At 44.3% G+C, this 27,683-nt stretch overlaps 1 protein-coding gene across 4 annotated transcripts in view; it reads right to left on the bottom strand.

The window, feature by feature from the left end:
- Window positions 1-27,683, bottom strand: part of LOC105009368 (C-terminal-binding protein 2) — a 96,614-nt gene that overhangs the window by 36,533 nt on the left and 32,398 nt on the right. The window contains exon 2 of one of the 4 annotated variants that reach the window (XM_034292611.1): window positions 14,589-14,808. In XM_034292611.1, coding sequence (XP_034148502.1) covers window positions 14,589-14,646 — 58 coding nt within the window. In that variant the 5' untranslated portion in view covers window positions 14,647-14,808. Of the gene's footprint in view, window positions 1-1,204; window positions 1,223-1,739; window positions 2,738-4,512; window positions 4,573-14,588; window positions 14,809-27,683 lie in introns of those variants that run through there. The other 3 variants (XM_034292613.1, XM_034292610.1, XM_034292614.1) reach the window with 3 other exon arrangements.

The raw sequence follows: 27,683 nt of genomic DNA, 5'->3' as shown, positions 1-27,683 counted from the left end.
AGGTAGGCTATAATAAGATACATTTTTCGCTACTTCTCAGGAATGGGTTGTTGGATGGGCAGGGGGGGTTAAGACTGAGGAATTTTCCAATAAAACCAACTGCTAGCCACTAATCCTTGCCTATATTGAGAGCCTTTGTGTATGAATTTGTCTCCTTTACTCTGTGTATGTAGCTCGGTTGTCTGAAAAACAGAAGCTAGCTAGAGATTACAATCAAATTCATGAGACACCAACACATCCAATTACAATAATAGGATGGCTGGATACAAACGGACCTGATTAGGGAGGCCAGCACTGCAGAATACTGAGGTCCTGATTAGGGAGGCCAGCACTGCAGAATACTGAGGTCCTGATTAGGGAGGCCAGTACTGCAGAATACTGAGGTCCTAATTAGGGAGGCCAGCACTGCAGAATACTGAGGTCCTGATTAGGGAGGCCAGCACTGCAGAATACTGAGGTCCTGATTAGGGAGGCCAGCTGTAAAACAGCAAGTGACTCTCTCTCAAACACACTCAGGCCAGGATTACTTCACACCTGCCATTGCAATGTTGACCTAGTGTCTTTATTTACAATATTAATCAGCTAATCCTGAAACAGGAAAGCATTCCAGGTGGGTGGCGTGCATCTGGTAATTCTGTTACTAAATAAAAGTTAGGTCTTTGTTCCAATAAAAATACTTACTGGTGTATTCCTGAACAATAGTTAAACTCATCTTACTGGTGTATTCCTGAACAATAGTTAAACTCATCTTACTGGTGTATTCCTGAACAATAGTTAAACTCATCTTACTGGTGTATTCCTGAACAATAGTTAAACTCATCTTACTGGTGTATTCCTGAACAATAGTTAAACTCATCTTACTGGTGTATTCCTGAACAATAGTTAAACTCATTTTAATGGTACATTCAAGAACACTAGTTAAACTCAACTAAATGATTTATAACAGAAATACTGAAAAATTCCTGAAAAAAAGCTCAACTCATCTTCCATGTAACTCAGATGCGATGTTAAGAGTTCTCTTTGCTTTGTCACTCACTTCACCTAAGGTTTCAGACTTCTAAATAATTCCTCCAAAAGCACAGTTTAACCATCAACACGCACGTTAACCCGGTACCGGAAACCAGAACCAGACCGGTCACTATTGGTAACTACTGGTTACTACTGGTTACTAATGGTAAACAAAAAAACAGCATTAATTACTCACACCTACAGGATGGCTACCTCTGAGAGGAACGTTCCCCAATATGTACATCATAAGGATCTAGTACCATTCTAAAGTCAGCAACAGGTTAGTGTTTGAGAGAAGATCGGGGGGGAGAACACAGATCCACATGCCTCACCAGGTGGTGATAATTCATGCATAAACAGGGTCACCATTTAAAACCAGACCATTTAGTTAAGCTGCTTATACCTGTCAGATATATCACACACTCACATGGGCGCAAAGACACACACACACACACACAAACCCACACGATTCCCAGAAAATCCATTTGAAATGGTTTTCGTTATAAAATGTAAATGTCGTGGCTATGGTTATCAATGATGCTGAAACATTAGAAGGACACACAGATAAGCCCAATGGACAAACACTCCCGTCTAAACCGAGTCAACAAGGAGCCAGCTAAGGAAGAGATAGGAAAACATGTCAGAGTAAGAACCAGAGATAAACCAAACTGTGGTGAGGAAACGGGAGGGAGTCGGAGGGAGGGACAGAGAGGACGCAGGAGTCTGGTTACTTGTGTCGGGCGAGGCGACCATGGTGGAAACGATGACGGGCGGTCCGGTCCGGCGTCCGGCCGTCCTGCCGTTGTTCAGAGTCTGCATGGAGGTGGACGTCACGGGCAAGGCTCCGGGGTTCTCCCCCGTCAGGGCCGCCCCCTTCCTCAGCAGCTGGGGGGAGTGCAGCGGGCTCTGGACTAACGCCGGGGACAGCGGGGGCAGGTTGGGGGCCCGCTTCATCAGCTCCATGGGGGAGTAGGAGCCGGAGAAGGTTTTGGGGGCCGCCCCTCCCGGGGTGTTGGGCGCCGGGGGCTGCTGGTGCTGCTGGGCGGACATGGCGATGCCGGTGTGGGCGTTGTACATGGAGAGAGGCCGGGCCGGGGTCGCCGCGTTACCGTACCCAGTAACAGGACTCCCAGAGAAGCTGCCCCGGGGCGCACCGTACGTGGTCGTCTCCAGGAGGTGCTGGGAGGGCGCACTGCTCGGCCTCCTGCCAAGGAACTCCCCCATCCTGGGGCTGAAGGTCTGCATGGCGGCGGGGGACTGCTGGTGCAACATGCCGGGGTCCACGGTCATGCTGGCCAGCCCCTGGGTTAAGCCTTGCATGTACAGGCTGTTGCCGTGGCTGAAGCTGTTAGAGCGGGCCCTGATGCGCTGCTGGGCGGCCTGGGCCGACTCCCCGGGCTGCTGCTTGCAGTGGAGCACCACACTGGACAGCGCCCGGGCCTGGCCCAGGTTCTGCGCAACCGAGCGGACGTCGTGGTCCTCCATGACCGCTAGCATGGAGGGGGAGTCGAAGCCCTGCTGGAGCAGTAAGCTGATGGTGCTTTCCGTCAGACCCTCGGCTCGGAGGAATGTGAGGAACCCTGGGTCCACCACCCTCTTGGGGTCCATGCTCATTCCTGCGCCGGGGTGTTGCTGGGCCAGGCCCCCTGCCGGGATCATCCCGTAGCTGGGGTCGTATGCCGGGTCGTAGGGAAGCCTCTGAGATGGCACGGCCCCGTAGCGCTGGAGGGATCCGTCCATGTGTTGCCGGGTAGCCGGCTCTACCACCAGACTAGTGGCCGCTGAAGCCTGTCCAGCCGCGACACACGGCCCCAGTGGGTGACTGTAGATGTCACCGTGGAGGAGTGGGTGGAGATGAGAGGAGAGAGACTGAGACGCAGCGTAAAAAGGAAGCGGGGGTTGAACCCCGTAGCAAGCAGGAGATGGAGCTCTGCCGACACCGACGCCCTGCTGGCAGTCTGGGATTATCTTGCCTTCTCGGTACAACCGGCTCAGCTCACCATGAGCAGGAGGGGGAGGTGGGGGAGGGGGCGGCGGGGGAGGGAGAGGGGGAGGGGGCGGGGGAGGGGCAGGGGTCGGAGCGGGGGCGGGCGGGGCGGACCTGGCTTGTCCCCGATCCCACACAGAAGCAGAAACCCCGCCTCTTAGGCACGCCCCTCCACCCACCGGTACCGACATCCCATAATGCCCCGTTGATGCTGATCTGTTAAGCAGGGGATGATGCTGCTGCGGGCTGTTCCGATATAAGGAGGACACGCCTTCAGGTGGACGAGGAGATAAGGGCCTTGTGGCGGAGGTGTTGCTGGGCTGCAGCTGATAGAAATCCCGCTGAGCTGGAGGGGCCACAGAAGAGGCCCTGGCAGCCATCATCTCCCGGAAATACAGGCTACTCAGCTCAGGCACGGAGTTCTTCCTCTCCAGGGTGTTTGGGAGTGCTAGCCCCGGTCTGTCCGGGTAGAGTTGGTAGACGTAAGGGGCTTCGTCCTTCTGAGGAACATAGTCTGCAAGAGGAGGCCGCAACTCAGGAGGCAGCTCGTACCACACGCCGCCCTCGCCCCCTACCAGCGCCACCGAATTCCTGCGCCCCGCAATCCTGGAAGCGTCTTGGTGACCCCAGGGAGTCTGGTGTTCCCCCGCGCCCCTGAAATATTCTTCAGGTGTCCATCTGGTTCCTGGACCGCTCCAACCCTGAGAGAGACCAAAACACGACTGTTCGCCGGACACAGGCATCGAAAGAGAGGCCAGCAAAAATCGGATCTGCTTTTAAGACAGGGTCAGAAAAAGCACCCGGGTGTTTGCTTTCACGCCTCGGGTTACATTCCCTCCATCAACAGGAGCAAAAGGGAGGGACGGAGGGAAGGGGGGGAGATGAAGCGTGAAGTTAAAAGGTATTCTTTCTACCTGCTCCAGCTGGGCTCCAGCTGGACGGGAGGGTGACTGTTCTCCCATCAAGGGTGTGCTATCATATAGCTCGCGCATAGCAGGCCACTGCTAAATTATTTAAACCTGGAAACATTAGAATGCCAGGAGCCAAACGCACAAACAAACACACACAAACACACACACACAAATGCAAAGAAACATACATTTTACTATCAAGGGGAGGACCGGCAATTTTGTACCGTTAATATAACAATTTGACCTAATCCCTTAACCCTAGCCATGACCGTAAACTCAATAACCTAACCGTTATGCCTAAACTTATCCTAACTCTATATCTGACCCTTAATGCCTAAATGTAACCCTGATTCTAAGCTTAATAGTAACCCCTAATCCAAATTCGAACCTGAACCAAAAACGGCTTTTTTGACCCAGTCAAATTTTACTTGTATTAGTCTTCTTGCAGGGATTCTCTATGCCAGCTAGGATAGTAGAACCTGCACAGACCCACACACACACATAAAACCATGACACACATACTTATTTTGTAAACACACACATATCATGCACCCAATTTTGCACAAACACACACACAGACGCACACACACAAACACACAAACCCACCTTAAGAGGCCTGCTACTATATTTCATTCTACTCCAGGAAACATGTCTGCGCTAGGCCGGCGCCACCATACAGGATTGTGGGTAAAGATTGGGGTGAAGGCATGCGATAGGGACGAAGCTAGAACAGAATGCACGTGGAGGAGGGGTCAGGGTAATCCAATGGGGTTGATCCGTTTGTTTGGCAGTAGCCGGCCACGGCACCGCAACGCCACAAAGGATTAGAGTTCAAATAAAACCTGCTTAATTCTCTACCGCCTCCTGTGACATCGCATGAACCGCTATACTGACAAACAGTCCAACTTCAGTTCAAGGCAAAGCCTCAAATAGCGTTTGAACTTTCCCTTTTAACGGCCAGGCATCAGCTCACTGTTCAGCAAATAAACGATTGCTTCAAACAAACCCTGTGTCTGAATGAGTTGTTCGCCAGACTGACCCCACAAAAGAAGATTATGGAGAGCAACCGGATTGCCATTTCAGAGGCAGCAAAAGGGGGAGTAGCGGCCCATGTACCAAACAGTTCGAAGCAGGGATCTGAGCTGGGGCGTCCTGTGAATAGAACAGGATACAGGCTACCATACAGGCTATGGTATGGTATAGTCCATAGGCAGTGGAGTAAATCTGGTCTGAAAATACACAGTAGTTAGGCTATTCTGTTTGTTGGAAACACGATTAAAATATTAATTGGTGCATTTAAAACATATTTTCTTAACTGGTACAACAAAAAAACCTTCTGGTGAATGAACTCATTTATGCTGCAGAAACAACCCTAAATGCTAACCATGCAAAATTGTTGCTAGTGAAGACCAAAATTAAAGTGTATGTACACCTACAGATAAAAGAACCAGTCCTCAAATAAGATACCTCGATTGCTGTTTGTTGCATTGTTTTGGACACAAAACGGTATAATTTAGTTTGTCATCATTTAGTGCCAAATTCATGATTATGGCATTGTCTTGTCACAACAACGCCACAGCAGATTTGGGAGAGTTGAAGGTCGGGACATGCATCCTTCTTATAGCACGTCTTTCTCAACCAGAACGTTTTTACTGGCACTCAAAAGCACTGATTGTGTTAAGTGCTAAAAAGAAAATCAAAGCCCAAGTTACTCATAAATGCTCCACTCATAGTACAGTAGTGGTGTGCTAAATATATAATACAGTACAACAAGGCTTTATAGGGGACTGACGTTCTTAAAATTAGGCTGAACACACATGCTCCTAGTACAAAAGGTCAGTTGCATAGTGAGGCATAGTGAGGTCCAGGGTTAGGAAAAAATGTTCCTGCTTGTTCCGGTACTATATGACTTCATCTCACTCAGATATCTTCATCTCACTTAAATATCTTTACCCTAAGCTAATACCATCAAATACCTCAGTCATATGAAACTGCCTATGGCCAGCAAAGCCAGCTGTATAAGAACAGACCTCTTGTAACACCAACTGTTATGTCACAATCTCGTGACATGAGAATGTCGAGTCCAGAGGGAGAGAGAAGTCACAAAAAAGGTCATGACCTTCTCATAGTAACACACAAACACACACACACACACACACACACATACACACACACACACAAGAATATGGAGACAGATCAATGATAAGATCAACTGATAGAGCCTGAGCCATGTACAAATCACACACTCCAACCAAACAGCGCCCTCTACTGGACAGCCCCCATTACCCCAGCACAAACAATTAAACAATGATGGGGCAAATTAACCTGGTACGATAATGGTCAACGATAATATTGCAATTCTTTATGTTTTGTGATGTACTCAGTATTGAGATTCGATATTGTGAAATATTGCATTATTATTTGCTTTTATAATTTGTACATATTTTTCTTAACGAATTTACATAGCCATAAGGATAAAAATAGCAGAAACTGACTAGACCTCATTTAATCAACGACTTTCATTGAAAACGTATTCGTGCAGATGAACATTATGATGACTTAATTGAATCCATCTGAGGGCAGCTCATGGTCTACTTAGAAAACGTACTCCAGCGCGGTTTAGATGCAGCTATTGAACAAATAGCTTACACAACTTACACAAATAAAAGATCTTACACCGTGAAACACAAAAATACATATGCTGTGAGATGTTTGCAAAATAATGTAAGTATTTCTAATAAAAAGTAACGTGATATATTGCTGCTCATTTTCCAAACAAATCCCGTGACCCCAGTCTAAGCCAAAATATCACAGATCAGACATTTTCAACTGCCGCTGAAAGGAGGTTAATGTGGTAACGGTGACAACAGAACTCGCGTCTATGAGAGAAGCTAGCTTGAATCTGACTACAGTCGGTGAGTTTACGTCTTAGCAAGCAGTATTTTTTACAGTCAAACTGACACTGAGAAATTGTTTTTAAACACTCGCTTCAGGAGATTTGCAGCTAAACGGCTATTTTGCGCTGCGAAATTTATATTTCAACGCCGGTCTCCAGGACAAACGGCGGTAGTCCACAGTACAGTTGTTACAGCTAGCTAAACGTCAAAAATACTTTGAAAACGACATTGGTAGATTTTTATCTTGAGCTATATCACAACTTGCATATAGTCCTACTTGAGTATGTGTCACAAAATTGTGAGTGAAACACAATGTTTGGAGCCCTCTTCGTGACCACCTACCAGTGTGGCTGAATAGACTCGACCTGCAAATGTCAAAATCAACCCACATTCGGCATGAATAATAAACAATTATTGGCGTATCGATACAGTGCTGTGGGGGAAAACTGCAATAATATACTCACTGTCTTGATTCATTATAGGATAGACAGGACACACAGTTGACGTTACAGACTAGCCTGCCAACAGGCAGTTGAAGCTCTGACAGGAAAGGGTGGACAGATCGCGCTGTTCAGTGGATTTAGGCTATCTGAGATGAGCAGATGCTGCTTCCATACTCAGAACACTGCCTCTTATGTTTAGTTAGGGAAGACAGAGGACCACAGAGCAAGAGAGAAATTGAGCAATGGTGGAGAGAGGGACGAAAGGAAGGCAAACAAAGAGTAGAGATATATTTTAGACCGGTAATACGTTATCCTGAGTAGGCTCTCATCTACACTCCCTGTTGAGGGGGGAAACAAACCCGCATCCCGCGTAGACCACAACAGCGTAAACAAGACAACCCGGCCGTCTTAAATTAACACTAACATACATACACAAATGTCATCAGCTGTAGCTAAGTGGTTGTACTTCAAAGACAGGATGGAGAGGTGGGTGAGGAGGAGAGTGTAGTGGGGCGAAGAGAGGGGGAACTGGAATGGTGAAGGGGAGAGGGGAAGGCCAGGAAAGCATAGTGGGTTAAAGAGAGGGGAGGACAGGAGGGGTGTGGAAAAGTTGAGGGTGAGGAAAAGGAGATGGGATGGGAGTTGGCTTCAGTGGATTGTTGTAGTTGTTCAGATGTGTAATAGGAACATTGTGTGTGTGTGTGTGTGTGTGTGTGTGTGTGTGTGTGTGTGTGTGTACCATTTAAGTATTTCTCTAATAGCCCACACTCATACACACCAAGGCATACAGAGGCATGTTTTTTGTAGTTACTTTCTCAACATTGTGTTGCATTATGGACTTACTTGGTAATTGATTAAGTATTTTGCAAATCTACGCACAATGCTCCATAAGGACAAAGTGAAAAAAAAAATGTTTTTGGAATATGGTGCCAATATATTGAAAACCAAAAACAGTAATATCTCATGTACAGTAGTATTTAAACCCTGTGCCATGACACTCCAAATTGAGCTCAGATGCACTCTGTGTCCTTTGATCATGAGATGTCTGTAGAACTTGACTGGAGTCCATCTATTGCAAATTCAAGTAATTGGATATGATTTAGAGAAGCACACACCAGTCTAAATAAGGTCCCACATTTGCAAAGTGCATGTCAGAGCAAAAACCAAGCCTTGAAGTCCCAGGAACTGTCCTTAGACCTTCAAGATAGCATTGTGTCATGGCACAATTCTGGGGTAGGTTATAAAAAAATGCTAAGCACTGAAATTTCCCTGGAGCCCAGTAGGCTCCATCATTGTGAAATGGTAGAGGTTTTGAATCACCAAGACTCTAACTTGACTTGCCCATCTGGCTAAACTAAATAACCAGGCAAGAGTGGCCTTGGTTATGGAGGTGACAAGGACCCAATGGCCATAGTAACAGAGCTTTAGACTTTCTCAGCAGAGATGGGAGAACCTGCCATAAGGCAGCACTCCTTCAATCAAGCTGGATTGGTAATGTGTTAAACAGAAAACATCTGGTAATGTATAAAACAGAAAACCACTGTTTAACATTTAAAACAGAAAACCTCTGGGTAATGTGTAAAACAGAAAACCTCTGGGCAATGTGTTAAACAGAAGACTTCTAGGTAAAGTGTAATACAAACACCCAGCACCCATCAGACCTCCCAAAGCAATCTTTCTAGGGGACAAGACACACCTGGAATGGAAGGACACAGAGAGAAGGAGAGAAAGATGGAAAGAAAAAGAAACAGGCAGAGAAAAACAAAGAGAGGGTGGGAGGATATGGGCTAGCCCTGGAAAGAACCTCATAGCATTGAGAGACTGTGAGAAACTGTTCAGCCATAAAATTTTCATGGGGACTTAATAAATTAGGAGAACGACTGGGGCAACTTGAAAATTCCAGTCAATTACTGCGATTGTACAGTATATTAAAGTTCTAACAAGCCTGCAGGACTTTCCTTTTCTACATTATGAAGAATGAAGAGGGCAAGAGGAAGAAGGGTTAACCCTAACATCCTACCATATTTCAGGACCTTAGCCCCCAGGCCATCCTCCAGGACCTTAGCCCCCAGGCCATCCTCCAGGACCTTAGCCCCCAGGCCATCCTCCAGGACCTTAGCCCCCAGGCCATCCTCCAGAATCTTAGCCCCCAGGCCATCCTCCAGAATCTTAGCCCCCAGGCCATCCTCCAGAATCTTAGCACCCAGGCCATCCTCCAGAATCTTAGGCCCATGCCATCCTCCAGGACCTTAGCCCCCAGGCCATCCTCCAGAATCTTAGCACCCAGGCCATCCTCCAGAATCTTAGCACCCAGGCCATCCTCCAGGATCTTAGCCCCAGGCCATCCTCCAGGATCTTAGCCCCAGGCCATCCTCCAGGATCTTAGCCCCAGGCCATCCTCCAGAACCTTAGATCCCCACCATCCTCTGCGTCACTTCCTCAACCCTATCCAGACAGATGTGCATCAGGGTTTATGAGTTGAATGTACCCACAAACCATCAGGGAGGGATGGTGGGAGAAAGCCAGAGAAGCGGCAAGAGAGAAAACAAGTGTGTTTGCCTCACAGCGAATAATTAAAATGGAGTGTTCCCTGCGGTAGCTTTGCTTCGACTAACTAACAACTCTTGATAAAACGGTTTTCATAGCCCTCCAACTTCTAACAGCAGCAGGACACATTACGCTAAGTACATATCACTCAGTTTAATGCCTTAATCAGCCATGTCATCAAGCCGTAGGGTTTCCGTAGACAAGCAAAGCAATGTTTAAATTAACATTTTACATCAGGGTTTTGTCACAAATGGCACCAAATTGCCTTTAAACCAAACTAGTTTATAGTGAACTAGCTTTGACCAAGACTACAGGGACGCAGAGAATGTCTGATTGCAAGTTAGATCCTTGTGCTGTCTTGACGTAAAGCCATGATTGGGTGCTGTTCAGAAAACATGGATTCGTCCAATCAGGAATGTTCATTTACGTTCATTATGACAGAAAGCATTCCAGGAAATGTCTTCTACATTAGAACAATCGTACCTTCCCCATTCCGAAACCCTAAACCTCAGTCTAAATCCAACTTACAAAATGACGCCTGGAACAGAGATAAAATTAATTAAGGAAGAATACATTTTATGCCAAGAGTATGATGGAAACAATGACCCAAGCTTCAGCAACACTTAGTCCGACTGGAAAACACTGTCTTGGCGGGAGCAGACGTTACAGAGGAAGACAATGACAGGCTGGCAAGAAAAAGAGGATGACAGGCGAGAAATAATTGATTGAATTCATCTCACTTTAGTTCTCTGAGTAATTGTGTGTGTGTGTGTGTGTGTGTGTGTGTGTGTGTGTGTGTGTGTGTGTGTGTGTGTGTGTGTGTGTGTGTGTGTGTGTGTGTGTGTGTGTGTGTGTGTGTGTGTGTGTGTGTGTATGCATGTATGTGTTTACGTGTGTGTGCATGGATGTAGTGTACATACAGTACCAGTCAAAAGTTTGGACACACCTACTCATACATTTTTTTTTAAATATATATATATATATATATATATATATATATATTATTATTATTTATTTAGAATTCAAGGCACACTCAACCATCATGGCTACCACAGCATTCTGCAGTGAAACACCATTCTATCTGGTTTGCATTAGTGGGAGCGTTGTTAGATTTTCAACTGGGCAATAACCCAAAACACACCTCCAGGCTCTGTAAGGGCTATCTGACCAGAAAGGAGGGTGATTGAGTGGTGAAGGAAAAGCTGCAACAAGGGCTCTGCATGTTTGGGAAGTCCATCAAGATTACTGGAAAAGCGTTCCAGGTTACCACCTCATGAAGCTGGTTGAGAGAGTGCAGAGTGTGCAAGGCTGTCATCAAGGCAAAGGATGGCTACTATTATATGAAGAATCTAAATTATATCTGTTTAACACTTTTGGTTGCTATATGATTCCATGTGTTATTTCATAGTTTTTATTTCTTCACTATTGTTCTACAATGTGGAAAATAGTATTTTTCTTAATAAATAACCTTGAATGGGTGTTTCCAAACTTTTGACTGTTGCTGTATGCATGTACAGTATGTACAGTACGTATGTATGTACTGTATGTGTGTACAGTGTTGTCCAGACCTATTTGTGACAAAGGTTTTGTCACTTTACTTCTGTAATACAGCACACTGGATCTGAAATGACCAAGAGGTCAAAGTGCAGACTGTCATCCCCAAAACGTGAACCGTGTAGGAACTGCAGCCACTTTGTTTTAGGGGACCAACAGTAATTGGACAATTGGCTGCTTGGCTGGTTTTTGTCCAGGTGAGTTAGCGCATCTTTAGGTCATGCAAGAGACAGCTGACAGAAGGTCAATCATAGCACAAGTAATTCTAACTACACACTTGCGTAACTGTCCAAATACTTATGGAATGCACTGTATGTATACGGGTGTGTGTGTGTGTGTGTGTGTTTGTGTGCTTTTTCTCCTCTCACAAAGCAACCATTGCCATGGCAGCCTTATCAAGCTTCACCACACAATCTAAAGGAACACTTTACCAGTGACTGGCCAGCCAAACAAATCACAACATGGCTTCTGTTTATTCTTCCTACGCCATCATCATCACAATGGTTCATCTGAGAGCCAATCTACTGATTTAAGAGTCTGCCTGCCTCTCTGTTAGCATATACGTCTGTCCTTCTATCTGTCTATCTGCCACTTGGCTGCTTCCCAAACAGCAACACTTGCTGCTGGTACACCTGTTACACACACTCAAATGACTCAGCTTTCAGCCTCAAATGAGCGCTCATTAATAACACATGTTTTGAGACGCTATTATTCCAGCTGTTTGAATATATCCCAGGGTTCGTCCATTTCGACTTCTCTGTGACGTTTAATGTCAATTACCAATAGATCAACGATGAACAGCATTACAAGAATAATCCAGATGTGTGTGTTATATAAACCAGGTGTGTGTCTAATATTAGCCGGATGTGTGTTATATAAACCAGGTGTGTGTTATATATAAACCAGATGTGTGTGTTATAAGCCAGCTGTGAGTTAATATAAACCAGTATTTTGTTTTTACAGTGGCTCTAAAAAGTATGTTTGAAATTGGGCCTCAACACCAAGGGCTATGGATGGTGGTGGCAGCATCATGCTATGGGGAACAATTACCTTTTTACAAAAAGGTCAACATCCTTGGGTGGCCCAGTCATAGGGTGCCTCTACCAAATATTAAAGAGCATTAATCATTTAACTTTTTGTCCCTGTAAATAATTTGTGAATTTTATTTTTCACTTTGACAGGGACTAGTTATGTTCTAACCAATGGCATAAAAATTCTTCATTTTTATTTGATTTTGTAATACAATAAAATGTGGAAAAGTCCAAGGGGGATTATAATTTTTAGAGCCGCTGTGAGATTATATGAAGCAAGTGTGTGATATGAAGCAGATGTGTGATATAAAGCAGCTGTGTGTGATATAAAGCAGCCGTGTGTTTATATGAACAGGTGTGAAAGCAGCTGTGTGTTTATATGAACAGGTGTGTGGTATAAAGCAGCTGTGTGTTTATATGAAGCAGGTGTGTGGTATAAAGCAGCTGTGTGTTTATATGAAGCAGGTGTGTGATACAAAGCAGCAGTGTGTTTTTAGGAACCAGGTGTGTGATATAAAGCAGTTGTGTGTTTACATAAACCAGATGTGTGATATAAAGCAGCTGTGTGTTTATATGAACAGGTGTGTGGTATAAAGCAGCTGTGTGTTTATATGAACAGGTGTGTGATACAAAGCAGCAGTGTGTTTTTAGGAACCAGGTGTGTGATATAAAGCAGTTGTGTGTTTACATAAACCAGATGTGTGATATAAAGCAGCTGTGTGTTTATATGAACAGGTGTGTGATACAAAGCAGCTGTGTGTTTATATGAACAGGTGTGTGATACAAAGCAGCAGTGTGTTTTTAGGAACCAGGTGTGTGATATAAAGCAGTTGTGTGTTTACATGAACCAGGGCATTCAAGCAGCTCTCTTCTTATCTGTAACTGATTCTAACTACAAACCAATCTTACAACCGACATGGTCTGATTCAGAGGCTTACGGGCTGAACACATATCAAAAGTACACACACACACACACACACACACACACACACACACACACACACACAGAGAGTGCAGTGCTCTCGTTTAAACACAATAAAAAGCCCATGGCTAGCAGACTGTCTGACCCAGATTAGCATGTTGCTCAGTTCTCCTTCTCCATCTTCCTCCCTCGCTCTTCCTCTCTCCCTTCATTCCTGTATATTTCAACCTCCCTGGCCTCTTTTTAAAAGGGAGAATGTGCTCAGAAACGGGCATGCATTAAATCAGACTTTCCTTCTGTTTTCTCCACTCACGCACAATTGCATCCCAAAATATTAGTGTAGATTTGCATCCCAAAATATTAGTGTAAAGTTGTAAAAAATAAAAAAAATAATAGATTAGTTGTGAAATAAACCAGATTGTTAACCGTGCAAGACATTTCATTGATTAAAAATATATACGTAGCACCCTTTTACATAATCTGACTCAAAGTGGTGAGGCATATTTCCAAACACTTCTGCAGCAGGGTAACCATGATTATCCTTACTTGGGCTTGGGGTAAACGCCCCCTCAGTTACGTAATGGTCTCCCAGTCAGGAAGAAGTGAATCACTTTTACAAAATGACAAAACCCCACTAACAAAACCCCAAAATACCAAACACCACTAACAAAACACCAAAACACTCCACCCCAACTCTTTCCTCTCTTTTCTCTCTCCTCTTTCTCTCCTGTCCTTTCTCTCCTCTATGCTGCTTCTCCCTCCTACTCCTCCTAATGACATTGGGTAATAGTAAAGCAGAGCTACAGACAATGTCAGAAAAGTAATCTAATGTAAATAAACAGATACATGTTTTAGATTAGGGGACCAGATTCAGCCCTGGGCCAAATTTCTTCCGAATGGATGTTCAGGGACCCAGAAGATTATTAGAATAATTATTACAATTCTGTATTTAGTAAACCGCAAATTCACTAGAATTAAGCCCTGTTACATAAAACAAGATTAAATAATTGATTTCACTTTATGAATGGAAATACTTTCAGATTTCATAATTGAAACAAATTATTGGCTAACTTTCTGAAGATTTTCCTACAAAGATCAGACTGTTTTAGCAGGGGAAAAAGTCTGAATAGCTGACATAAACAGTGTTCCAGCGTAGGACTACACCAGGGCAAACTTGCTAATGATCAATAGGTCATCATAGTACGCTGATTGAGGAATTGGAGATAATAGATTCTAGAGCCAATAATAGTAAGAGTGAGATCCTGAGGGAAACACATTATTTCCTTACCTTCACAGATCCGGTCCAGTCTCTGTCTCTTGACTTTGTGTTTGTCCGTCAGAGCCATGTCTGTCTGTGTCTCTGTGTGTCTGTCTGTCTCTCTGTGTGTCTGCGCGTCTGTCTCTCTGTGTGTCTGGAGGCACGGCTCTAAACACAGGTAGGGGAGCCTAGCTATGGCAGCACACTGTCAACAGTCCTCCTGCCCGGGACATACCGCCTCCACCAGCTCCTGCAATAAAACAATACACATTACTGGTAAATATACACACAAAGCACTACAGAGAAGGACATTACTGGTAAATATACACACAAAGCACTACAGAGAAGGACATTACTGGTAAATATACACACAAAGCACTACAGAGAAGGACATTACTGGTAAATATACACACAAAGCACTACAGAGAAGGACATTACTGGTAAATATACACACAAAGCACTACAGAGAAGGACATTACTGGTAATATACCCACAAAGCACTACAGAGAAGGACATTACTGGTAAATATACACACAAAGCACTACAGAGAAGGACATTACTGGTAATATACCCACAAAGCACTACAGAGAAGGACATTACTGGTAAATATACACACAAAGCACTACAGAGAAGGACATTACTGGTAAATATACACACAAAGCACTACAGAGAAGGACATTACTGGTAAATATACACACAAAGCACTACAGAGAAGGACATTACTGGTAAATATACACACAAAGCACTACAGAGAGGGACATTACTGGTAAATATACCCACAAAGCACTACAGAGAAGGACATTACTGGTAAATATACACACAAAGCACTACAGAGAAGGACATTACTGGTAAATATACACACAAAGCACTACAGAGAGGGACATTACTGGTAAATATACCCACAAAGCACTACAGAGAAGGACATTACTGGTAAATATACACACAAAGCACTACAGAGAAGGACATTACTGGTAAATATACACACAAAGCACTACAGAGAAGGACATTACTGGTAAATATACCCACAAAGCACTACAGAGAAGGACATTACTGGTAAATATACACACAAAGCACTACAGAGAAGGACATTACTGGTAAATATACCCACAAAGCACTACAGAGAAGGACATTACTGGTAAATATACACACAAAGCACTACAGAGAAGGACATTACTGGTAAATATACACACAAAGCACTACAGAGAAGGACATTACTGGTAATATACCCACAAAGCACTACAGAGAGGGACATTACTGGTAAATATACCCACAAAGCACTACAGAGAGGGACATTACTGGTAAATATACCCACAAAGCACTACAGAAAAGGACATTACTTGTAAATATACCCACAAAGCACTATAGAGAAGGATATTACTGGTAATATACCCACAAAGCACTACAGAAGATATTACTGGTAATATACCCACAAAGCACTACAGAGAAGGACATTACTGGTAAATATACCAACAAAGCACTACAGAGAAGGACATTACTGGTAATATACCCACAAAGCACTACAGAGAAGGACATTACTGGTAAATATACCCACAAAGCACTACAGAGAAGGACATTACTGGTAAATATACACACAAAGCACTACAGAGAAGGCTATTACTGGTAATATACCCACAAAGCACTACAGAAGATATTACTGGTAATATACCCACAAAGCACTACAGAGAAAGACATTACTGGTAAATATACCCACAAAGCACTAAAGAGGACAGAGAGACATTTCTCCTGTAACTCCGATTTTGGTTTACAGTCAGGCAGACAGACAGGCAGACAAAAACAGACAGGCTGACAGGCAGACAGAGACACACAGACAGGCAGACAGAAGACATGTCATAACGTGTCAAGGCAGAAAGGAGAATTGAGAAGCTTTGTACATTTACAGCAAACGGGGCACTTTCGTCACCAAAGGGACAGAGACTGTGTGTGTGTTTGTGTGTGTGTTTGAGCTCCTGATCTGTTCTGTAGCCTGCAGAGTCTGCGAGCAGCGGAGTGAAGTGTAGTCTGCAGTGACGTGACATACCACACCTTAGACAGATGACACTCTAGTGGATGAGGATGTTTTCACGCATCAGGCAGAAATCAAAACATTCTCAATAAAGCAGGAAATCAGGGGCCACAAAAAAAGTTTCCAGGCCTTATCTGTTATCTTAAAGATAACGTCACTCCAGAAAATGCATACAAACAAAACTCTTGTAATCCCTTTTATATATACACATGAAAGACATAATACTAAGTAGCCAGCCGGCCAGCTGGTAATGACTCCTGTCGGCCACTAGAGGGTAGTGAAACACACAGCAGGATCACCACTCCGTCTCACTGTGGGACTGGGATGGACTGAGAACTAGGTAAAGAATGAAAATAACAATAGGCCAATGGGACAATTTACATCTTATTTAGCTACAGAAACCCTTAGTGTTGAACTTTCAAGTCTTTAAACTTATTTTTTAGGGCTCTTCTTTAAACCGGATTAAATGCGTGAAGAACATTACCTCAACAATTAAACTAGAATGAAATGACAACCAAACAACTGACTCTAAATGTCAACCCAGCATTTCAGGTCCCGGGACCAGAGCCAGCGGAGTCAGAACAGCATGTGTATCATTGTGTTTGTGTGTGTGTGTGTGTGTGTGTGTGTGTGTGTGTGTGTGTGTGTGTGTGTGTGTGTGTGTGTGTGTGTGTGTGTGTGTGTGTGTGTGTGGAGCGGGACGGAAGGCGTCCTTGTAGAAAGTGCAGAGACCATTAAACGATGCCAGAGTGGTCTAACACAGGATGCCAAAAACAGCTGAGCTAAGTCCTTACTGCAATTAATCACCAATCTACTGTAGTTTAATTCTCCTCTGGTGCAGGAGGAGGAGGATAAATAGTAGGAGATGACGGCAGGAGAGATAGGGCAGGATAGGAAGAACCACCTCATTTCTCCTGGTCTATTGTAATTAATCTGTTTGGCCTGAATGTGGTGTGAACTTTCATCTACTTCCCCTCATCCAGGGAGTGATTTATCTGGGCTCCACTGGTCTGGTCTGATCCCCTGGGCTTAGCTGGACTCGGTTACAAGTACCTTATGAACAAAGACCCCCTGCAGGAGCCCTGCACCCCTGACCTCTAACCTATGAGACACCCCTGACCTCTAAACCCTGAGACACACCTGCATACTACAGTTAACAGGCATAATTACACTACTGCTACCAGTTCCTGCCTAGCCTGTACCAACCCAACCAGTACCAACTAGTACCAACCCCACTAGGACCAACGCAACCAGTTCCAAATATTACCAACTAGTACCAACCCCACTAGGACCAACGCAACCAGTTCCAAATATTACCAACCCAACAAGTACCAACTAGTACCAACCCCACTAGGACCAACGCAACCAGTTCCAAATATTACCAACCCAACCAGTACCAACTAGTACCAACACCACCAGTACCTGCTAAACTAGCACCAACCACAACCAACCAGTACCAACTAGTACCAACCCCACTATTACCAACCCAACCAGTACCAACTAGTACCAACCCCACTAGGACCAACGCAACCAGTTCCAACTATTACCAACCCAACCAGCACCAACTAGTACCAACCCCACTAGGACCAACGCAACCAGTTCCAACTATTACCAACCCAACCAGCACCAACTAGTACCAACCCCACTAGGACCAATAGTTCCAACTATTACCAACCCAACCAGTACCAACCATACCAACCCCACTAGTATCTGCTAAACTAGCACCAACCACTACCAACCAGTACCAACTAGTACCAACCCAAGCAGTACTAAGTAGTACCAACCCTACTAGTACCAAACCAACCAGTACCAATTAGTACCAACCCCACTAGTATCTGCTAAACTAGCACCAACCACTACCAACTAGTACCAACCCAACTAGTACCAACCCAACCATTACTAACCAGTACCAACCCAACCAGTACCAACTATTACCAACCCAACCAGTACCAACTAGTACCAGCTAAACTAGCACCAATCACTACCAACCAGTACCAACCCAACCTGTACCAACTAGTACCAACCCAACCAGTACCAACCCCACCAGTACCTGCTCAGTACCAACCCAACCCATCAATCCCACTCTCTGCTCTCTCTCTCTCTCTCTCTCTGTTGCTCCCCCAGTCCTTCCATTTAACCTTCTCCATTCCTCAGAATGGCCTCATCTATCCCTGGCCTTCTGCCAGTCTGTCAGAGGGTTGAGCTAGAATGCAAACCCGCCCCCCGCCTGCACACACACACACACACACACAACACACACCTGGTTAAAACACACGCACATAGAAAGAGAGTCTGTTATCATGGGAACTTGACCAGCAAATTCCCACTGTTATTAAAAACAAAGAAAACAGCAGAGTGAGAGAGGGAGAGAGTGAGAGGAAGAAAGATGGGGGAGGGGGTGAACCGTTAACACATGGATTCTTAGATTTCTGTCCAGACCAGCTTACTGACGTTTATTTTGGTCCTGCAGACACATTAAGAACATGATAATATAAATGTTTCCTAAATATTAATAAGATTGATGCACTTACATATGTGACCTTACCAAAACTCAGCGTAGACACACTGAAACGTCTCTCCCTCTTTTACGATTCAAAAGTTGGACCTCAACTCACAAACCACCTTAACATGCACATCAACACGCACACACCAACGCACATTAAGAAAACACATTAGAACTAATAATTGAGAGGCACCCATAGACTTAAATCCTTTGACAGTAGGTTACAACCAGCGGGGCAGCGTTCTCACATTCATTCGTTTTTTGACTTTGGTGCCACTGTCAATACTTTACAGAGGCGCAGGAAATACGCGCTACTATTGACCTAATTGCGGCGCAGAGCTCCAGCATGTTCCCCCGAGATGCTGGAGCTCAAGCAGGGGAAGTACCTACCCGCACTCAACTCGAGAGAGCTCATAACACCTGGCAGAGTAGTAAAATGACACTAGTTGATATAGATGACATCCTGAAGTAGAACCTGCAGAATTACTGCCAGCCTTGAGTCTTGCAGCGTATAAAAACCCAAAGCCAAATTGAATTAATTTGCTAAACCATCTTAAAGCACTTTGAAGCATCTTAAAGCATCTTGTAATATGATGAAATGCTGAGATAACAAGGATGTTGTGTAATCTATCTCCTCTGCCACAACGCTGGAAAGGAGAGGGAGAAAGAATGATGCAGAGGGAGGAAGAACCAACATGAGGGAAAGCGAAAGAGGGAGGGAAGGAGAGAGTAATAGAATTGCTTTCCTTCTGATAAATTTACTGTGTTGAAATAACAGAATAATTTGGTTTGTTAATCAGATATAGATCCTTCCCATCAGCGTCCAATTAGTAGACTGATTACGGACTTTATAAGGGCTGTGTTCGGGGGAATAAAATTAACACCCGCCAAATGCGGTTACATTTTGCTATTGGCGGGTAAATCGGTCAATCTTAGCCACTCTGGCGGGTAGCCAACGAGCGTCTCCGATCAACTTCATTTTGTAGTCGCAAAAACAAATTGTGACATTCGCCCTCTAACCTCAGATCATGCATGATTAACACGCGCAATATTCGACGGAAGAGAGTCACATGCTGAAGAGAGTAGCAGCATAAGCCATTTTCAGTTCACCTGCTAGAACCATGAGCGCCGGACAGCCGTGTAGGCTTTGCTGTCGTGCAGCTTCTAATTGCCAGAGGAAAAATAGCACAATTTTACTCAACTGCGTGTCTGTAGTGAAGTCATGCACCTTGATTTGCAGATTTAATCATATTTTATATAATTCGATAACGACACGAAAGCTAATCGTACAGCTGTATTAACTCACGGATCGTTGGAAAAAGAACGTTAAAAATACAGTCCTGCACATCCCCTGCACACCGTCTACTGAGTTAGATCATTTCCCGAACCGTTATGAATATTATTATTATTATTTTTTTACTGGATTTAGCAGTTAAACGAAACAAATCAGTCAGAGGTCACCCTGGACTCGTCTATTTGAATGTGTGCAAGACAGGGTGGTGTGCTTTTGTAGAATGTGTAAGTGAGGCAAAGGGCGTAGGTAAGAGGCACGGACAGTGTGTCAAGCCATCTGAAAACGAAAGTGTTGTTGGATAGTTCACCACGCACAGTAGGTATTAAACCAGAAATTTGCTGTCCAAGGAGGCGGGGCCAACAGAACGCTAATAGCACTGGGTATAATGACAGGTAGCAGGTATGAATCTAATCACGCTCGTGCCCTTTTCAATGATCCATTCCCACAAAATATCCAAGTGTCCGGTAATTTTTCTTTTTACGTGAATTTCCACAGCACGGGACGGCTGAGTCAAACACAATAAAAAAGACCGTCGCTCACTGTCAATGAAATATTACTGGTATCAGTTACGAATGACTGCTATAATCAGTCAATCACACCGTTTTTATTAGAAGTGCAGGTAAATGGAAAAATATTTTAAAAAATTAGTTTGTGTGTGTGTACTACCGTAGTTGGAGTGTGAATAATTTAAAAGGTCAGGGCACTAGCCAGCTGTGCAGTGCGCACGCGCACACACACACACACACACACACACACACACACAAAATGACCTCTCCTTATCATTGGAGAGAATCCCTTCTCCTGAAACACTCAGTAGTTTGTGAACTAATTGAGGCGTTCTATTATTCAGTTTATGACATTAGCTGTTTCCAAGGTTGCAACCCCCACCGGCCCTGGTCTGAACAAGGGCACTATTTAGGGAACAGTGTGCCATTTGGGACTCTAATCTATTTCCTGTTGTGGTAAAGAGGAATGGGCTGCAGGGCCTAAGATTAGGGTGTGTGTGTGTAGGTCATGTTGCTGAGGGATGTAACCTTCTGTTGGTGCCTTCACACCTTTGCTAATCAAACACACAGCAGGATATCATCACATCTTAAGGTTAAAAGGATAGAGTGAGTGAAACACATCCGGTACGGTGTAGGTTTCATATCATTCAGTGATTGTAATGGATGTGAACCTGACTGCAGAGCTACTGAACACTGACAATATTCCACAGTGCTTCTGGCAAGAGCCCCAGCACACTACACAGGGAACAGGATGCCATTTTGGACACATTTGAATGTTTCTCCCAGATAATCCCTACTACCATACACACACACACCCGATTTCTATCATCACAGTAGAAAGGGCTTCTAAAACCTTTAACACACACACACACATACACACACACACCTGATTCATATCAGCACACTATGAAACTGCATTTACCAAACAACGTGTTACAATCTAATGGTGGGGGTGTTCAGCTGATGTGAAAATGAGGTCCCACGGGAAACTGAACAGTGTTTAGTTTCACAGAGCCCAGGTTAGATATGTAACCTCCAGTAAGAGCCAGTCACGGTTGTAAGAATCAAAGGGGTTTCTCTTTTCTTCAAATGTGGTTACATCTTCCAAACAGTTTAAGCTACAAAACACCTTGATCCCATTACCGAGCGCCGACCCTCTTAAAACACGTCTTCAGGAGTTCTGTATAAGAAACAAATAAACCAAAACCCAGCATTTGGCCTTCAATTATTGTGTTCTTATCTTTAATTTATCCTTCTTTCACTTTAGTGAGCATGTGATATAAAATAATTTTATTTGGTTTGATTTGAAGACATGTGGCCAGAGCTGGTCCATCTAGAAAGTGGTATTCCATCTAGAAAGTGGTGGTCCATGTGGAAAGGCGTTGTCCATGTGGAAAGGCGTTGTCCATGTGGAAAGGCGTTGTCCATGTGGAAAGGCGTGGTCCATGTGGAAAGGCGTTGTCCATGTGGAAAGGCGTTGTCCATGTGGAAAGGCGTTGTCCATGTGGAAAGGCGTGGTCCATGTGGAAAGGGGTGGTCCATGTGGAAAGGGGTGGTCCAACTGGAAAGGCGTGGTCCATGTGGAAAGGGGTGGTCCAACTGGAAAGGCGTGGTCCAACTGGAAAGGCGTGGTCCATGTGGAAAGGGGTGGTCCAACTGGAAAGGCGTGGTCCAACTGGAAAGGCGTGGTCCATGTGGAAAGGGGTGGTCCATGTGGAAAGGGGTGGTCCATGTGGAAAGGGGTGGTCCATGTGGAAAGGCGTGGTCCATATGGAAAGGGCTGGACAAGGTGGAAAAGCGTGGTCTAGTCGTCTACTGGTAAAATACCTTTGCAGTTTGCTCCCCTAACTTTCTTATTGTGTATCCTCAGAAAAAAAACAGATATGATTTGAAGTCATGCAGGATTCATTAGAATTAAGAAAAAGACTAGGCACTGCATCACACTGGATGAAAAAAACAATCCATGATGATGTTATTCTCTACACTCATATGAAGGTCATATAAGGTCATATGAAGTTACTGAACCGTGATCCTCTGAACTTCCCAAAATCTTTCTTATTGCTTTTCAGTCATTTTAAACGATAAAACAACTTAAAACAATGAAACTACTCTCACAGACAAAACAACAATAATATTAATAGTAATAAAAATAATATCAATAATAGTCATAACAATAATAGTATAGCAATAAGTCATAACAGTAATAGTCAGACCAATAGTAATAACAATAACAGTCATAACAATCACAATCATAACAATGGTCATAACAACAATACTCATAACAGTAATAGGCAAAGCAATGATAATAACAACAATAGTCATAACAACAAGTCATAACAATGATAATAACAATAACAGCCATTACAGTAATAGGCATAACAGTAATAACAACAATAATGTTAATAATAATATTCATAACAATAATAGTCATTGTAGTAACAGCAGGGGAAAAAACAGCCAAGAATTTAACAAAAAACCTTTGGGAACCCCTCTAAAGGCCTAAAACACACACACTCCAACAACCCTTTAAAGCGGTCAACATAACTGATAGTGATAGCTGCACTGCAGCAATATCCATTTAGCGTCACCCCCCAGGAGGAAGAAATCCCAGCGCAGTCCATACCCAGGTAAAACAATGTTAAAACAACAAACGCAGAAGGCTGTTTGTTCTGCTGGCTCTGCGGTTCATTATTCTACAGAAAAGAGGCCCGGCGGAACAGTACTGGACCAGGTGGATTCCTGCTAGGTGGTAAAGCTGTGATTGGGCCAACACAAAAACACACACACACACATACACACACACATACACTCAGGCCAAAACAAAGACACACACACACACTGTGCCCGACCAAGAAGGCAAGAGAACAGGAAGGTCAGAGGTCAAACAGGACTGAGGAGTCCAGCAGTAAAATGGAAGGAGAGGGTCAACTGTCAGGACCCTTTTGGCACAGAGACAACTACCAAGAAAAGTATCATCGCCACGGTCACCGTGTGAAGTGTTCTGGCTTTATCCTCAAACCAGAACACTGGACGGCTGCCACGCCTACTCACATCAATGAAGTCACTGAAACGTACCACTCAGAGAGTGGAAAATGTCCCTCTATTATCTGTTCATCATCTTCCTAACTCCATTCCTCCCTCCCCCCTCCACCTGTCCCCCCATGTCCCCATCCCTCCTTCATATTCCAGCTGCTTCTGCAGAAAACCTGGATCTGAATCATGTTTTGTGTGTGTGTGCATGTGTGTGCGTGTGTGTGCGTGCTATGTTGACATCTGCATGAACCGGCTGACCAGCCTGGTCCTTTTGGCCAGAGTTCAAGTCATGACACATTTATCTGTTTATGGGATCACGTACGAATTGAAACTAACCTGATCTGAGGCCTGTTCACCCGTAAATAAACGGAAACTAAACTGATCTGAGGCCCGTTTGCTCGTAAATAAACGGAAACTAAACTGACCTGAGGCCTGTTCACCTGTAAACAGACACAGCAGCCTTGGGAGAACACTGATCACGAGTTACATCACATCTTGAGTACTGTTCGGCTTATTTGTTTCACTATTTGCAAGGTGCCATAAAGCCACAGGTAGAAGTTTGCTGTATGGGCAAATAAAAAAGGCTGTTCTTTAACTCTCTGTTCACATCATGTACCAAGGTATCATGTACCAGCATCATGTACCAAGGTATCATGTACCAGCATCATGTACCAATGTCATCAGTTAGAGGGCTGGGAGAGAGGGGGGCGTTACCAGATACAGGGGGAGGGGCTTGTCAGGGGCCGAAGGAGGGGCTTTTTCGGGGACAAGGACACATCATTCTTCAAGTAAATTATATAATAATGGGGGACTGGCAGTCTCTGTGAGGGGTACATAGGTCCTCATTTCAGAGTTTTGGTTGAGACCAGAAAGTGGGGGCCCTGGCCAAGTCAAAGATGGGTCTTGGTTTTCTGACTGAGAACTAGAATTACTGTTTGTTCTAAATGTGGATAATAGGGGTATAATTTATTTGTAATGGTAGGCAGGTTCATTAAGGTTGGCAGTGGACAAAGAAATACCCGAAATTATATTGTAAAAAAAAGAAAGTAAGTCTGTAACTGTGTTACATGTTTGAACCCTTCTGGTTTAGAAAAGCAGAGAACAGTCCAGCCAGCCTTGTTTGGACTCCCTCAGGGTCCTTCCAGGAAGAACCAGCATGATTCACAGCTTCCTGGTCCGGGACTGAGAAGAGGTGGTCCCATTCTCCGGTACTGAAGCTATGACCACATAGACACACACAGAAAAACACACACACAAAGAAACCCAGAAACAGTCACAGAAACCCAGACACACACACACAATCACACACAGAAAGAAGCACAGAAACCCAGATATGCACACACACACACACACACAGAAACCCAGACACACACAGAGACGTACGGCCCATTCCCAGAGGATGGCAGGACGGCCAACGTGGTTCTGTACTTTAGCTGACATTGGGAGAAAGCCAAACCAAACAACGTGTTGATAAAAACCAGAACACACAGAGAAACACGGAGGAATGTACTAAAGGGGACTGCAGCAGGCAGTACGCACACACAAACCTACACTCACACACACACACACCTATACACACACACACACACACACAAACCTACACACACCTACACTCACACACACACAAACCTATACACACACACACACACACACACAAACCTACACACACCTACACTCACACACACACAAACCTATACACACACACAAACCTACACACACACACCTACACTCACACACACACACACACACACACACACACACACACAAACCTTCACACACACACACAAACCTACACCCACACACACAAACCTAAACACACACACACACACACAAACCTACACTCACACAGACACCAGACTGGCAGTTTTAGAATTAAAAATAACAATGTTACCTGAGCCCTGAGCCTAAAACACACCCTTAATGCCTACATGTGACCCTAATACAAACCCTAACCTAATGCTAAACCTAACTGTAAATGCCACGCCACGATAAGAAGAAAAGCTTATTGTTAAAGTGATGACCAGCCACCTGTACTCAACATGATTTTCCTTGTTTTACCATCGCAGTACAACATACACACACATATATGAAACCTACACACACCATCCTACACACACCAACCTACACACACCATCCTACACACATATATACACCTCACTGATGCCGTTTTCCAGCTTGAGAATATTTTTTAAAGCAGCTTTACTTTCGGACTGGCTGATTGGAGACTTGGAGCCAACGAGTGACTTTAGAGGAGTTGTTTAATCAGAGGCCCTTCACTTTAACTGGCTGTGTGCTCTCCCATCCCCTCCTCTGCTCGCATTACCAGAGAGAAGACAAGAAAAATACTTGGTTATTCACTGGAGTGTCGTGTGTGTGTGTGTGTGTGTGTGTGTGTGTGTGTGTCTAAGGTTGCTGTTAATGTCAGATTTCTTTTTAATTTGCTTTGGCTTATGCCAACAAAGCACCTTTGGATTGAATTAAATTGAGGGACAGAAAGAGAGTCAGAGAGGAAGAGAAAGAGATACAGACGGAGAGAGTGAGATAGATGGAGAGAGATATAGAGGGTGAGAGAGGGAGAGAGAGAGATACTGCACAACAGAGTTAATTAGCCCAGGTCCAAACATGCAGCAGTAGATACATGGTGTCTCAGACGGGCTTAATGAAGGGTCCTGCTGTAGACCACAGGCCAAATGGCTCCCTATCCCCTACTTAGTGCTCTACTTTTGATCATGGCCCAAAGGGAAACCCAAATGGCTCTGGTGAAAACTATAGTGCACTATTTAGGGATTATGGTGGCATTTGGGCCATCCTGAGTCGTATGTATGTAGAACAAGCCCCAGGGGGAGAGCTGCTAGCCACAGAGCAGAGCTCACCCAGGTGGGTAGCGGATGTGGGAGTGTTGAGGTGCTCTGTTATCATTTTACAATGTCTCCCTAATGACCTGAATGATTGGACCAACGGAAAATTAGAATGACTCGGAGACAGGGAGAGATTATTAGACAGACCGACAGGGACAGACAGACAGGGACAGTGAGACAGGGACAGAGAGACAAGGACAGAGAGACAGACAGACGGACAGAGAGACAGACAGGTAGACAGGGACGGACAGACAGACGAAGAGACAGACAGACAGGGACAGAGAGACAGTCAGACATACGGACAGAGAGACAGACGGACAGACAGACAAGGAGACAGACTGAAAGACAGCCTGGTACACACAGGGACAGTGAGACCGACATGGCTCAGAGATCAGTTCAGGCATGGTCCTCTATGGCTGTAAAATCAAAGGTTCACTCACCAACCAAGAAATCAACAAACCTTTTAGGACCGCAAGCAGAATTCTGCTAAAATGTACTGTGACCATTGCAAAACCTTAAAATAATGCACTGCAGAAATACAAACATACAAAACGAATTATCAAAACAGAAATGAGATGTTAAAAACTTCACACCACCTAAAGGAAAGCAATTCTCAAACCTTCCATAACAAAGCCCTCATATACAGAGAGATTAACCTAGATAGGACAGTTGCTTTTGTTGCCCTGCTCACAAATCCAGACAGGCCCCACAGAGTTTCGGGCCAACAACACCGTTAGACCAAAATTATTCATGATAAAAAGAGAATCATTTGACATTCTGGAAGGAATTAACCAAATGAATAGAGAACTGGAAGGCTCCCTTGCCCTAAACAGATAGTACACAGTGGCTGAATACTGACCACTGTGACTGACTCACTTAAGAAAAATCTTGTTTATGTGAATTCAGCG

The sequence above is a fragment of the Esox lucius genome, chromosome 6 (genome assembly GCF_011004845.1).
Source record: "Esox lucius isolate fEsoLuc1 chromosome 6, fEsoLuc1.pri, whole genome shotgun sequence".
Taxonomy (NCBI): Eukaryota; Metazoa; Chordata; class Actinopteri; order Esociformes; family Esocidae; genus Esox; species Esox lucius.
The sequence above is the reverse complement of the archived record's forward strand: the minus strand, read 5'-3'. Positions and strand labels throughout refer to the sequence as shown.